The following is a 15,697-nucleotide window of genomic DNA, read 5'->3' as shown; positions in this document are numbered from 1 at the left end:
AAGTATAGAAAATATTTACATTATTACTAAATAGAAAGTATTGGTAAAATATTACTAATTGCAATGCTTTTCTTCTATTTCTCAAATGTTTTAAAAAGATTTTTAAGTAAGTAAATAAATAAATAAATAAATAAATAAATAAATAAAAGAAGCTTAAATCAGAATGCATAATACAAGCAAAGATATGAACTGATGTTAGACGAAGAAAAACAGAGCTTACCTTCTGTAAAACAGGACTGAGATATCCCTTGTATCTCATTTCAAATTTCGGGAGAAGTAAAGTGGTCTCAAATTCTAGCATGTAATTTCTCGCTTTTCGAATATGGAATGGGTTCACATTAGCTAAAACTTTTGGTAGTCCATCCTTTGTCCTGGGTAACACTATATACATGGCGTATTTCTCCCCCTAATGAGAAAAGAAATGCACATTGAATATACATTTTTGGCAGTTAAAAATTCATTATAACGAGTTGTACTTAAAATAATGTTCTCCAAGTTCGATCATTTGATACTATTTTTTAAAAACGATATCTCAAAATAAGTAGATATTAGATTTTATATAATGTTCAATTGTTTCTGTTTAATTACTGATGATTCCAAATGATGAAATGATTAGTACACAGCACGTCTTTCATTCTTTTTAGCAAATCGTGTATATTAATGAGACCTGTAGTTTTAAAGGGTCTCAGGTTCCTTCCGTTTCATTTGCTAGCACAGGAGATTAAAACGACATTTTGCGACCCAATTTTTCATTTACATCACATTTCTGTGATTTCATGCAGCAAACTACGGTGAGATACTGTTTAAATAAACCACTGATATTTTAGTATCCGCAAAGTGTCATTTTGTCGTAAGGGCATTGACAGAAACTTGTAGACACTATGTTGTATTTGTACTTTCAGAAAGAGTTTTATTATGGCCGAATGATGAGCGTTCGCTCCTGCACGAGAGACTCGCTGTTGTTACGTTATTATAACCTACGTTTGATTCCGTGTGGAGGTTTATGGTTCGAATGATACAAAAGCTAACAATTTTTCTTTTGCTTGTTTTTCATAAGTGAAAAGAGATAATGAAATGTAGCTTACCACAATAATAGATAATGTTATTCTACTCTCGAAAATATGAATCGGAAGGCTAGAATGTGAATTACCCAAAAATTTAGGTTAAGGCAACAACTAGAAAAATGAATTCAACAGTAACTGATGGTGATGTCTTATGTTGTCTTCGCTTCCTGTTAACTACTCTTTAAATAATATTTGTATTTATCTATCTATTAAAATGCTACAATAACAATTTAAAGCGCCTGAGCTCCAACCTATAACTTTGGCTTTCAAATCTTTCATATACGGTTATGTATGATTTCACGTTTAACAGAGACAAACATTTTAAGTATTTGTACTTTAAATAGTCTAAATTAGTTAACTATATATTTTTCATAAAGTTTATGATATAAAATTATTGTTCAAAGCCTTTGTATTTTAATAAGCCTTCTCTAAAATCAATGCATGTGAATTGTGCTTCCATCTTCCGAGTTCTTTTAAACTATTTTAATATGTTTGTGGTCAATCCTTTCGACAATGAGATCTCGGAAACTACAGGCCCTAGAAAGATGATGTTTTCACTGATCGATTGGAAATTTTGCGTAGATTGTCCAGCTCTAATTGAATATTTAAAAAAAAAAAAACATTGCCATTATTTCTTTATTACATTTTTTTAGGGTATACGAAAAGTTGAAATTAAAAAAAAAAGTATCATATCCTATGCGTTATACATTTCAACACCACAATGTTGTATATTGGGGTTGTATATGTCTCAGGCGTTTGTTCCATGGCCAAATAATAATGAAAAAAGAAGGATAACCATTTCTCGAGTCTAAGATAAATCTTTATTTTTTGAGTGTTTTGCCCAATGAACACCATATATAACTGACATAATTAATTGTATATGTAATGTATTTGCTTATTACATACTGCATGCAAGAAGAAAGAATACACTGGTCATACATGAATTAGAAACAACCGGAAGTAGGCTCAAATCTTGCAAACGGTGCGAGCGAAAAAAATCTCCCCTTTATGATACCCCTTGCCGATTTTTTTTTTTTTTTTTTTTTTTTTTTTTGTCAAGACGTGTTTTACTTGTGTCTGTAAAGGGACATGTACATATGTTGTGAGGAATGAGAAGGAGATTTATGCTCATATGCGAATGATGCGCTGTGTAGAGAGCGCAGGTTCAGCTAGTTTGTAATAAACAGAAAGTGTAATTTGAATAACTTTCTGTTTATTATAAAATAAATACAAATATTATTTTAAAAGTAGTTAACAAGGAGCCAAGACAACATGATAAGTCATCAGTTACGGTTGAGCTCATTTTTCTAGTCGTTGCCTAGATTTTTGGGTAATTCGTATTCTGGCCATATTATAATTTCTATGGATGACAACACTGAAAATTCTTCCGATTCGTATTTTTGAGTGTAGAATAACATTATCTATTATTGTGGTAAGCTACATTTCTTTATCTCTCTTCACTTACGAAAAACAAGCAAAAAAAAAAAAAAAAAAAAAAGTTTGGCTTCTGTATCATTTTTAGCAGACTGTCCCCTTAAGTGGTAGACTACTAAATATTTTTCAAAAGCTAACAATTTTTCTTTTGCCAGTTTTTCGTAACTGAAAAGAGATAATGAAATGTAACTTAACTCAGTAATAGATAATGTTGTTCTACACCCGAAAATACGAGTCGTAGGAGTTTTCAGTGTTGCCATCCATAGAAATTACAATGTGATCAGAATTTGAATTACCCAAAAATCTAGGTTATGGCAGCAACCAGAAAAATGAACTCAACGGTAATTGATGACTTATCGTGTTGTCTGTGTTCCTTGTTAACTACTTTTTAAATAATATTTGTATTTATATTTTAGTACTTGTTTATTTTGTAATAACGTATGTAAGTTATTACAGAATAAATACAAATATTATTTAAAAAGTAGTTAACAAGGAACACAGAGAGCATGATAAGTCATCAAGTACCGTTGAGTTCATTTTTCTAGTCGTTGCCTTAACCTAGATTTTTGGGTAATTCAAATTCTGGTCACACTGTAATTTCTATGGATAGCAACACTGAAAACTCTTCCGACTCATATTTTCGGGTGTAGAACAACATTATCTATTACTGAGGTAAGTTACATTTCATTATCTTTTATCACTTACGAAAAACTGGCAAAAGAAAAATTGTTAGGTTTTGAAAAATATTTAGTAGTCTGCCCTTTTAAGTAAAATTGTGGGTCCACGCCTTATAATCCCAGTTTGCTGTATAGTCATAGGAACGCTAAACTCAAAATCAAGCCAAATAAACAACATACCTTGAAAAAAATACATGGTCTTTTAAAGAATTATATCACAGCTATACTTACTCTACCTGCGTTTCTTTTGACTTTTTCTAATTCATGTGCTCGGCACATCAGGCCCGGGCTCGATTCCCGGTGAAAGCTTGTGTGATTCGGACCCCATGTTAAGCTGTAGGTGCACGTCTTATTTAACCCCGGGGCTGAACGGGGACTAAACTTCAAATCAGCCAACCTAATTCGTGTGCGTGTTGTTGTATTGTACTGTAGATTTGAAATTAGGAGAGGTGTCAGTACCTCTGTCACATGTTTGCTATCTAAATAATGAGTGAACACTGCCGTTGTGTGCAGTCCTAAATCGTAGGCCATCTGCGACATTGACTTAATCTTCAAGATAGAACGTTTTATTCATGAGATCAAAAGATCACTAGAAGAAGATTGTTTAAGATGTTATTTTAAATTAAATTAAACAAATAAAAGAAATAATAGTGTAGAAAAATCTAACAGAACTTTTAAGTACGTACTATATAAGGTAATCGTACAATATCGCTGTCAAGTTCAGTTGACTCTGTAAGTTTTAAGTCAGCAGTCAGCCTCATCATCGGTGCTTTAACTGTTTTGGTAGGAGTCACATAAAAATCTTCTTGTGTAGTATCTTCTACTTTAAAAGGATACATCCACTTTCCTTTGAAGTAAATAACGTTCATCAAAAATAAAGCCCAGGAACTAATATCTTCATCTGTAAAAGAAAAATAAAGCTCATAAGAGTTTGAAATAGTTTAGAGGTAAACTGAAATAAAAAGGAGAGTGAAAATATAAAGGGAAAGAAAACAGATAACACCACCCTTACTTTATAATAAAAATTTATTTTTATCAATTTCCTAGATATATATAGTAACTACATGTGGTAAAAATGCAATTCTTTTTATTTTAATTTTATATGTAAACATACAGATGATTATCAAAATAATAGAAGCACCTGGAGTTGAAAACACGTCAGATATCTGTGTTAGCAACGATCATGCGGCAATCGCAACGCCAAGTGGTGTTGTCGGTGTGTTAGGGCAAACTCCGTACCGGTACCACGTGAGGAGCAGTACAATGGCAGTGTACAGTGAAGTGAGCAGACGGTGGTAGTATAAAATGGAAGGCCTCTCTGATTTTCAAAGAGAGCAAGTCGTTGGTGCTCAGTTATGTGGTGCGACCATGACGAAAGTGGTGTGTTAGGTGTTTCGCGAGGGAAAGTGTTAAAGATGATGACGGTCTACAAAATTCACGCCAAATTACTTCGATGAAGAGAAACAAAGGTCGGAAGAAAACCAAATAATGTTAGGTCGTAATAGGATATTGCAGATGCTGATTAAGTTGCACAGCCCTTTTCCCGTATTCGCTCTACGGTCCTTGGCGACAACTGTCTTCAATATTGAACGATCCCTGTCACTGAACTTCATCCGTCCACCATTACTTTTCACTGAGTTCTGTAGGCCGTTATTACTTTGGATACTGTTCTTTGCGACACACGTAATACACTGGCCACCTTAGATACAGTTTTGTCAACTAACCGCGCATCCACAATTTGTCTTCTTTGAAGTTGAGAACATTACCATCTGTTTACTTCAAGACACGCGTCTGTTCTATTCAGCCAGACGTACTATGAACGATCACCTAGCATAACAATAAGAACAGCCAGCCGCTGGACACTTATTCTGTTACCTTCACACACGTTTTACGTGTTGCAAACTACATATATTTCTATTACTTCGATAACTATTCGCTATAGAGACGTGCATCACAATAGAATCTAGACTAGATGTTATAACGTTGTAACATGGAAACAAGACATTATAACAGTTTTTTTTTTAAAATTAAAATATCAACATTTTTCTTTTTTTTGGATATGGACAAGAAATAAAAGCACTCAACCAAACGAATAAAGAAATTCTATATAGTTCTGCAGAAAACTAAAACTATGTAAATTATCAAGTTTATTAACATAAATTGTTGTGGGTGGATGGTTGTGAGTAAGGCTCAGAGTTTTTATTTTTATTATTTTCGTAGCCAAACTTCTAATTTTGCACCATCCATGTCCAAATTCAGTTGCACTTTTTTTTCTGAAACCGAGAATTGCGTACTGATGGTGCTAGTCCAGGATTTTCATAATCACATTGTTTTATCTTAGATCGTTTAGATTAGATGGTTTCTGTGTATACACCTCGGTCTTTACATTTCCCCACAGCATGTAATCATAAGTCTGGTGATCTTGCAGGCCAAGGTGTGCGTCTTCTTCTGACTAATCTCTTTCTCTCATAATTGCTTAAGAAACAGGCGAACCTAAAGGGCAAAATGTACCCATATTGTTGTACGAGGACTTAATAGATGATGCTTAGTCTCAATTTCTGGTACAAGAAATGTCTTGACATGTTCAGATAGTTTCTCCATTTACCGTGTCATTCTCGAAGAAAGTAGACAATTGATAGCCCATTGAAACTGCGGATTTTGGGACTACTTGTGTGCATCTCGGACCCATGTAAATTTTCTATCTCGAAATTGGACAGTTCCGACTACTCACTTTTTCCCAAACATAAAACGCGGCCTCGTCTGAAAACAGAATACGATACAAGAGGTCACCATCACCTTGTAAACGTGTAAGCATTGATTCACAAAATTCCATTCTCACATCACAGTCTTGATCAGATTGTGTACAAAATTTAACTTATAGAGCCGGACTTTCACCTTCTTGTATATTGGACTCCGTTCCACGCTCTCGTGCACTATCTGAATCACATCGACACTCGTTCCTGGCCTCCGCTGCGTTGTAAATCTACACAGAAATGTAGCTTTTCATAAATCTTTTGATAGTTCTATGTTGATAGGTTTCTCATACGTTGTTTGGAACTTCTCTGCACTAAAACGCAATATTTTTTAACTCCGAAAACCACAGGACATACTTTGTCCTTCCCTGTATTGTCACAATCTTGGGTCACGTGATCACTAGTGCAAGCATAGGGCTAATTAAGTATTACAATTACAACAAAACAAAACATTCCTTCTCCGCGCGTGAAATCACAAAGATATAAGTATTCCACTATCTTGTGACACAAATGTGTTGAAAAGTTCTGCCCTGTGAATATTGTCCTGTCTTAAACCTGCCCTGAATGATGTAACAAGTTACTGAAATCCACAACTCTAACCTCTGACTGATAAGTAGTAAACAAAAAGTAACAAACAAAACAAAAAGAAAGGGAAAAATGAAAAGTGGAATAAGTCTGTACGATCCAATGGAAATCTATTAAACACGGTGCTAAATTTAATTTATGGGGTGGTAGTTCCATTTTTACACATCAGAACATACGAATGACACAGAATTATCTTCGAATAATTCGAAAGAGCACCGTGAATAAATACATTTCATTTAGATTTCGTAGAAAATTATTAATAATTATTAGTGAAAAACAAAATGAAGATTAGTTAGCACCTGAAAATGTCGAAAATTCAAATGTCTAGGCTTATCGAGTCATCTTGTCCAGTTTTTATTCAAGACTCTAGAAATACGTGTGCGGTGTGCCCTTCTGCTTTCGAGATGTCAGTTTTCACATGATTCAGTGATATAGTCCAATTAACTAAAACCTGACTATAGGAAAATATTTTCTCGCGTATTTAACACTGAAATGAAAAGCCACAGAACATATATAAAATAATTCACGGAATCAACGTGATATATATATAGTTGATGTCTGTGGATGTCTTGTAAACCCTTCCTGAACTGCACAGGAAAAAATATACGTATTCATTTAAAAAGTTAAATATTTATGTTCGATCAGCTTGATAGTGTGAAACTGTGTGTTGCGAGACTTCTTTGAAAATAATAGTGATTAATAAACGTACCTTCTTTCAACATCTCTTGTATGTGGCCTTCCGTAGCATTTGATACCCATCGATTTATTTTTCTCACAGTATGTACGGTTTGGGAGAAGTCCACTACTTCGATGTCACCTTCGTAGTACTTCTGCAGAATATCCCGGTAAGATCGTCGAATTCGAAATGCGTTGTCGATGTATGCTTTATCACCAAGATCTAGAGTGAAATTCGAGTTCTTCTCCTAAAAAAAAAAAAAAAAAATCATAATCATTATAGGTATTCTGCTATCATGGGCGTTTGCTCGGGGAGGGGGCGTGGCCTTTATCTGGAATCCAAGTGAATTAGTTATTTGAATTTTGTTTCCAGACACGACCAATATTTTCTTTATTTCTTTACGTTTCCAACTTTTGTTAAAAAAAAGTACTAACTGTTCATCAAAATACAAAACTCTTTGCATTTTCCCGTAGAACTATGGCATGAAAATTGGAATGGTACCATACAAATCAGCGTGAGGAGGACTTCTATCCGGAGCTAAGACTTCTATACCAAAAGACCAACGATTTTTAGGAAGAAATGAACATTGAGATTTAACACACAATTAATGGTTAATGTTAATTACCAGATAATAATTAGTAATGCTTACCTGCAGTGATTTTAGAATTGCTGAAAATCTATTCCTGACTTCAAGTTTTCCACCTTCAATCCGAAGCGCAGCTGCGAGTTGCTTCCTGGTTTCTTTTCTGGCACCTTCGAACAGCATTGCTAGTAATAACTTCACACTTATAGGAGATATAACTATATTACCGGAATCCATTTCACCTATCCTCTGTTAAAAATAAATAAATATAATACATATATGCGTTGTAATATCCAAATACTATATTGCTTAATTTTGTTGCCTTAATGGAAAAAATGAGAACTTTGTTTTTGTTACCTTGTTACCTTATTTCATACTTGATATTTCTAACATATTGAGTTAGGCTTTTCAGGCAATAATTGTTGTTGTTTTGTTGTTTAAGTCCCTTTCACCACAGAAAATGCATGGATCTGCAGCTGAACGTGAGAACTGAACCACTTGAACTCCCCTTGGAAATCGAAGCCCGGTCTCCCGTTCGTATGCTAATCATATAGCTACGAGGGAACTCAGTTGATAATTGCCGAAGATTATGAATTTTAGCGTATTTACTACTACAATGTATCAGTTATGACAAAGTAAATTCAAATTCAGAAATCAGTTTTTCAGTGTAAATGAAACTCATTAACATTCTAATAAGAATTTGTCAAAGCGTAATATAGGTCAAACTAAATTAAGCGTTGTACAGTCATCGACATAAAACCGGTTACAAATACCTTATACTGTATATAGTAAGTATCTTCGAATGAATTAGGTAGGTGGAATACAATGAAATGAAATTTCTACCGGGAATCAAATCAGAAGCCCCACTTATCCCCAGATGGAATACATTTTCCAGCACTGTTCAGAGAATTATGTTCGTTTTACGACAAGGAAAACTGAACGAAAAGTGGTCCACTCGTGTCAAAATTACTGATAAAAGATATGTAGTGTGTTGATATTTGCTGTTTGCTGGTAAATGTACATAAAGTCTTCACAAAATTTCCTATGTACACTGAGAAAAATGATTGGGTTGAAATTGATCTTATTGGTAAATATTTTAACCCAACTAGGTGGCTAAAACTGCTCCGACCCAAATAGGGTCAAAGCGTTTAGTTAAATTGGATTGAAATAAGTTGCACTCAGCGTGTGTAGTTAAATGTAGGAGTCCAACCAAATGACCCAATTGGTGTGAAATCACATAACCGGTTAATACGTTTAACCCAACTTGGTGTATAATATGATCCAACAAAGCGTAAATTCCATTAACCCGGTTATGCGTTTGACCAAACGTGTAGTTGAAATTGAACAAGCGAAGGTAAGAAATGACCACATTGTGGGATCGCTTGGAGAAGGGAGGGAGTGCAAATAACCCAACAATGAGGTAAAATTGATCACGGTGGAGTTAAAACATGACGAAATAATGAGTTACAAAAGTCAAGATTACGTTAGGGGATTTAACACATGTAGTTAATGTTAAACCGTCAGTTGGTTACAAAGGTGACCCAACACTACACAAGACAACACAAAATGATTACCACTTTAGCGTGTTGCTTGGGTTTTAATTCAATACCAAGGATATCGCCTACCGAGCATATCAAAAGTAACTACTTACTGGCTGTATTGCTCACAGCTAGTAAATAGTTATTTCAAAGCTTTTCGCAGTATATTTGGCATTTATGTAAGTGACAAATAATGTTCTATGCTTTCTTTGGTCACAATAATAGTTTTTTAAACTTGTGAATAGTCTAACAACAGTTACACGAGTAATAGCTGTACCATCTGTTGTTCTTATGTGCTAGGACATAAGAATAACAAATAAGAAAGAAAGATAACAGCACTGCTATTCATGCATTGTGCCTTCGATGCATTTTTTTCGGCGCTATTTTCTTCGTCTGTAGCCTTCTGCTTGGGCCGGAGCTAACGTTGCTATAGTAATCGTGCTCTGTCAAGATGTAATTCTGTATAATTTCGACTAAATAGACAGTAAATAACAAACATGTGTTGTAATTTTTGTAGTACTAAATTGTCCACATAAATCAGTTTCATTTAGATTGTGTTTCACACATTATGACACTTTACGTTAGCCAGATATGACCCAAGTGTTGGTTTAAAATATTCTATAGTGAAATATAGTCATTTTGTTGACCCAATAATTAATGCAATTGGGTTGCAAGTGACCACCCATCGTTCCCAAACAACCCAATGTAGTTTAAAACTTTTTAACCACACCACGTGGTACGTTTTAACCCAATCATTTTTCTCAGTGTACTGCCAAATTAATTAAATGTATTGTGAGATGCGATTAAAGTTTAAATGTAACTTCTCAAAATTATGATCTGTAGACTACCAAGAGATTTTGTAGACTTACAATTGGGAATCGAATCGAGATTATGAGCACCAGAAAGGGACACTAGTTCTTCAGAAGAACACTCCTAAATTTACTATTGAAGCTTTGATACTAATAGTTATTCTTTTTCTTAAGTCAAGTGAAATAGTACAGTAACCCCACGACTTTTTTTTAGTGCGTTTCGTAAACCTTTACGTAACTTGAATAGTACGTAAGTCGAATTTGTAAATTGGTTATGTGGAACTTCGTATGTATGAATATACATACATATATTAATTATTTACATTATTTATACACATTATTATTTGATAACTGAAATATCATGTAGCAGTATTTACTAGGATATGTATTATACATGTTATAATATATCGTATAAGGGTTCATATATATATATATATATATATATATATATATATATATATATATATATATATATATATATATATATATATATGGTGATTCTTGATATTGTTTACTTCAATCAATTATAATTCTTTATTGGCACCACATATAGACTTGGTTTATGTGTCATTATATTGTAAAACACTTCAAGTTATTTTGTGACAAATCCATTATGGCTCAATGTGTGCACCTGCGGTTATCCTAAACACATCCTAACGAAAGTCGATTTTCTGCCAAACAGTAGTCAGCATTTCGGGGTAACGTCCGCGATGGCTGTTGTGATGCGACATTTCAGTTCATTAACATTATCAGGTAAAGGAGAGGTGCAAATCTCATCCTTCACAAACCCCCATAGAAAGAAGTCGAGTGACATGTAATCTGGAGACCGTTGCGACCAAGCAATTGATCCACCAGGACCTATCCACTTGATCAAGAAATTCCATTACGTCTATCAGGTAGTGCCTTCTTGTTGCCACCATAAGCGGCCATCGTGGTCATCTTTATCTAACTGCGGAACAATGAAGTTCTGGAGCGTATCAAAATAGGTGATGCCGGTGATAGTGCTCTCAGCAAAGAAGAGTGGTCTATACACCTTTGCTCTGGAAACAGCGCAAAACACGTTCACTTTGGGGCTGTCACGAACCAGCTCCACGTGCGTATGTATATTTTCCGTGCCCCAAATATGACAATTGTGTATGTTGACTGGGCCGGAAAGGTGAAAAGTTGATTCGTCACTGGATACCACATTGTTCAAGAATGACTTATCACCACTAATGCGATCCAACATGGTAACACAGAATTCATGTCGGGTATGTTTATCCGCTTCACTCAATGCTTGAACCAAGGACAGTCTGTATGGCTTCATGGACAAACGTCTACGCAATACACGCCAAAGAGTGGTCTGAGGGATACCAGTTTCTTGTGATGTACTTTGTGTAGATTTTCGAGAATGGCGGACAAAATTCTCTCTAACTGCTTCCGCCACATCGTCAGTCACGAGTGAGCGCCCTGTAGCCTTTGTGTGTCGCATAGAACAATCTGTTTCAACAAATGTCTGGAGCCATTTGTATGCATGCATGCCTACATACGTTGCTTACAGCAATGGATGTCAAAGACGCGAAAGTCGCGGTTCATATACGCTAGTAGATGTAATTTTCGAAATTTATTACGTAAGTACGAATTGATTTAAGTCTAGGGGTTGCTGTACTTCCTTCACTAGCACACTTAAAATTGATAATGGATAACATCTCTAACGTATACATTCACAACATAAATGTGTTAATCGATTTAAAGTTCTACGTTGCCGTAATATTCTCTCTTCTCTTGCTGGCTGGCTTTCTTTCGTACAAATAATTTCTAATTTTAATAACAAATATAAAATTTTGTTTTCAGCATTATGGATTTTATTTTATTTTATTTATTTTTTGGATCACCATAATAGTGTCTGAGATCTTGCAGACATCGTTGGGCGGAAACACCTAATGTTACATTCCACAAAATGTTATTCCTAGCACGGTTATTACTGAATGAAATTATTGAAATGAAAATAAGTAGTATTTAAGTAAAAATACATACCTTACAAAGCTCCCAGTCGAATTCATCAAATCTGTCTCCTTCCTTAGGTGCTAACTGAAATATCCCATCAGGAATTTTTTCAGGTGTTTCTGCGTAAACAGAAAAAATGCTTAACACTGCAATGGCAACTGCAAGAAGAAGAAGAAGAAAAGACTAAACTCAATGTACATAGTAAATATATTTTTATTTAATCTTCAAACAAGTTTTGGAAACTAGGGATAGACGCTTTTTGTAATATGCTATGTGACTGAACTTCTTCAATATGATAACTCTAACTTTACATACCTACAACGTGTCACCGTTAGAAGAGACAACAAAAACAATGTACTACTTACAATGTGTTAGATCTTACATAACAATTCTTAAGGCTGTTGGAAAAGTTTCTACAAACAATTACTACCGTGGTGCTGGTGTTCCGCTATTATAAAATTTGGAAGAATAAACCTTTCTATGGTTAAATTATTTTTGTTTGTTTAAGTCGACTCGTTTACCTATCACAGCAATTTAAAGAAGTATTTTTATGCTTCTTAGAACACTTTTAGATTTAAAAAAAAAATGATTTCAAATATAGTTCAACACCGAATAACTTCATTTGGTTTTGGGGGACGAAGCACCATTCAATAGGACTGTATACAATTGATTTTCCGAATTCCAGTGGTAACACATTTCTGAGTGATGAATTTCGTGAAGATAATCCATCCACGTCTGTTGTTGACAATAATATTGATGTGCGTGAAATTTTTCAGAAAGATCGGCATGTGACCTGCGGTGAACACCTACATGAAAGCAATACGTACGATTTTGCAGGGTCGCCTGAACATTCGGAAACTTTCAAGCATTCATATGTTGGATTCCACACAACTTGACCGAAGCTCAAAAACAGGCTCGTGTTAATTGATGTAAAGAAATACTCAAAAAATCAACCGAAGTAAGTCAAATTTCGTCTGCTACATCGTTACAGGGAGTGAAACTTGGATCTATCCATACGAATGCGAAACTAAATAGCAATCCACTGTTTGAATTTCAAGGCAAGCAGAAACCAACAAAAGTTGTTCGTTTGAGGAATGCTGTTAAGCAAATGATTGCTTGTTTCTTCGGTTATGCCTGACATGTGGCAACCATAACTTCAGAAGATCGAAAGATTGTAAATGCTGAATGGTATGCAATTTGTTTACCGGAAGTCATCAATAAATTACATAATACAAACCCAAATCATCGCATTATTCTTCACCACCACAACGCGAGTTCCTACTCTGCACATCAAACTGATGATTCTTTTGTCTAGTAAAAATGTCTAATTAATGTACTTAACTGATTTATCATCTAATGACTTCTTTTTGTTCCCGTACATCAGCGTTTCCCAACCGCTGTGCCGCGAATAGGCCGCTGGTGTGCCGCGAAGAAATCGAAACAAAATTATTAATTCTATAGTAATAAATTGCAAGACAGGAAAAAATTGTATATTTGTTATTTCATATTACTATGAACCTCTACTTTGAATCTACAATTTTAAGTTTCCTACTGTGTTACTTTTCTGCACATTTTAAATGTGGACAAACGTACTTGTTATCATTGTTATGACCATTATTGCTTCTTTATTGTTGCAGTCTATTTCGTAACTGAAAGTTTAAAAAAATCATTCAATCCTCTCGGCAAAGCAAACGTGCATACAAATTACCTACTGTGTTTTAAAAGTACAAGAGATTTGTTTGATCGTTCATTCTTGAGTGATCTTCCTTCTTAGTGAAAAATCTTGAGTGATCTTCCTTCTTAGTGAAAAATCGGATACAGCTTTCGAAACAAAGTGTATTTTTTTTTTTTTTTAAATCTGAGTCCTATACTTCATTGCAATTGTTTTGAAGTTTTAAATTGAAATGGAAAATAAGGATAATGATTTCCACGAGGAAAAAAACAGTGATCGAGCTTTCTTCTCTGTGAGAAAATCAGTAATCACAGAGAAAATATCACGGTACTTTATATTTACAAATAATAATAATAATAATATCTATAAGTGTGCCGTGAGAATTCAAGCTACCCCCGTAGTGTGCCGTAAGTTGAAAAAGGTTGGGAAACGCTGCCGTACATGAAAAATAAGATGCGTATTGAGCGATTTGTTTCACCTGAAATACCTTGTGATGCATTCTGAACACCGGTTTCTAAGATAGCAGCCTCAACATGGGGAAAAATGCTTTCAAAATTGATTTGAGTGTATGCAGAAGTGTATCAATCTTAAACGTGAATACTTTAAAAAACAAAATAGCTATTTCAAGAATTTCCCGTGTCTTTTTTCATATTGATTGCAGAAACTGTTCCAGCAGCCCTAGCAGTCTGTTTCAGCAGAATTAAACTATCAAATAGTATTGGCAACAAACAGCGTAATTTTTAGCGCCATAAAAATTCGAGTCTTTCGGAAACTTCGCATGAGACTTTATCCTCGAGCATGTCATTTTAGAGAGCTCGACATCGTCCGCCGATTGATACACAGTGTGGCGCAAAACTCCTTACCCTATTTGCTAAGTTGTAACTTCGTTTGAAAAAAAAATCGGTTCTGTTGTTTGATTACATTTATTAAGACGTTTACATTTTGTATCATTAGGTGAAGAAGATAATATTGGCCAAGTGGCCACTGTCAGATTTGTTGCATAATCGGGCTGCTTTCATATTTTCAGTTATTTTACTCTAAATGTCTAGCAATAACTTCTCCACCTCTTGTTAGATATTTTCCTTCAGGGCCGCCAGGGTCTGAGGCTTCTTCCTGTAGACCTTCCACTTCAAAAACCCTCCAAGAAAGAAGTCGAGCTTTTAAATCGGGCGATCTTACAGGCCAACTCAAGTAGCCAAAACAAGAGATTAAGCAACCGAAAAACGCTTGCTTCAGAATGTCCATTGTTGTTCGTGCTGCGTGCGCGGTTTCACCGTCCTGCTGGAACCACATGTTTATCAAGTCCAATTCGTCGATTTGTGGCAGCGATTGCTCATGGTGCTATAACGAGCACTATTGACAGTCACGGTGTTGCCAGCGTTGTCTTTAAAGAAATAGGGGCCAATGGTGTTTCTTGATGAACATCGCACAAAAGAGTGACTTTGAGAGGATATAATGGCTTTTCGTGAATTACTCGCGGATTATGAGTGCCCCAGAAACGAAAATTTTGTTTTATTCATATATCCGCATAGTTGAAAATGCACTTCGTCACTTATGATTAATTTTAGTGGGAAATTCTCATTTTTGCGGGCGAGATGTAGTAGGGCTTGGCTAAACTGCACACGTATCTGGCGTTTTGCAGGCAGTAACTGGCTTGTTGTTTGCACTTTGTATGAAAACATCTATAAGTCTTCCATCAAAATTCGCTTCAGCGACTGCCTGTTAATGTCCAGTTGCGTGGTCGTCTGGTTGATGTTTGAGTGTTCTCTTGGACATCTACAGGCACAGCAGCGATATTCTCGACTATGTGGACCCTACGGGGACGGTCACTTCTCCTACTGTCCCGCGTTGAATCCATTTTTCGAGGTGAGCAGTAGACGTAGCAGTGTTTTCCCAGCTAGTGTCGCACACTTAGGAAAT

At 35.2% G+C, this 15,697-nt stretch overlaps 2 protein-coding genes across 2 annotated transcripts in view; one reads left to right on the top strand and one right to left on the bottom strand.

The window, feature by feature from the left end:
- The window catches only part of LOC145686080 (constitutive coactivator of peroxisome proliferator-activated receptor gamma-like), a 180,699-nt gene that overhangs the window by 112,120 nt on the left and 52,882 nt on the right, over positions 1-15,697 (top strand). The gene's annotated exons all lie outside the window — the stretch shown is intronic.
- The window catches only part of LOC145684550 (uncharacterized), a 108,661-nt gene that overhangs the window by 83,521 nt on the left and 9,443 nt on the right, over positions 1-15,697 (bottom strand). The window contains exons 2-6 of the mRNA XM_081756945.1: positions 12,136-12,263; positions 7,839-8,021; positions 7,223-7,436; positions 3,862-4,076; positions 221-406 (exon numbers count right to left, since the gene is read on the bottom strand). Coding sequence (XP_081613071.1) covers positions 221-406; positions 3,862-4,076; positions 7,223-7,436; positions 7,839-8,021; positions 12,136-12,263 — 926 coding nt within the window. The remainder of the gene's footprint in view (positions 1-220; positions 407-3,861; positions 4,077-7,222; positions 7,437-7,838; positions 8,022-12,135; positions 12,264-15,697) is intronic.

This window comes from Thermobia domestica, chromosome 5, assembly GCF_964235325.1.
Source record: "Thermobia domestica chromosome 5, izTheDome1.hap1.1, whole genome shotgun sequence".
NCBI lineage: Eukaryota > Metazoa > Arthropoda > Insecta > Zygentoma > Lepismatidae > Thermobia > Thermobia domestica.
This window is presented reverse-complemented; position numbering and strand designations above follow the sequence as displayed.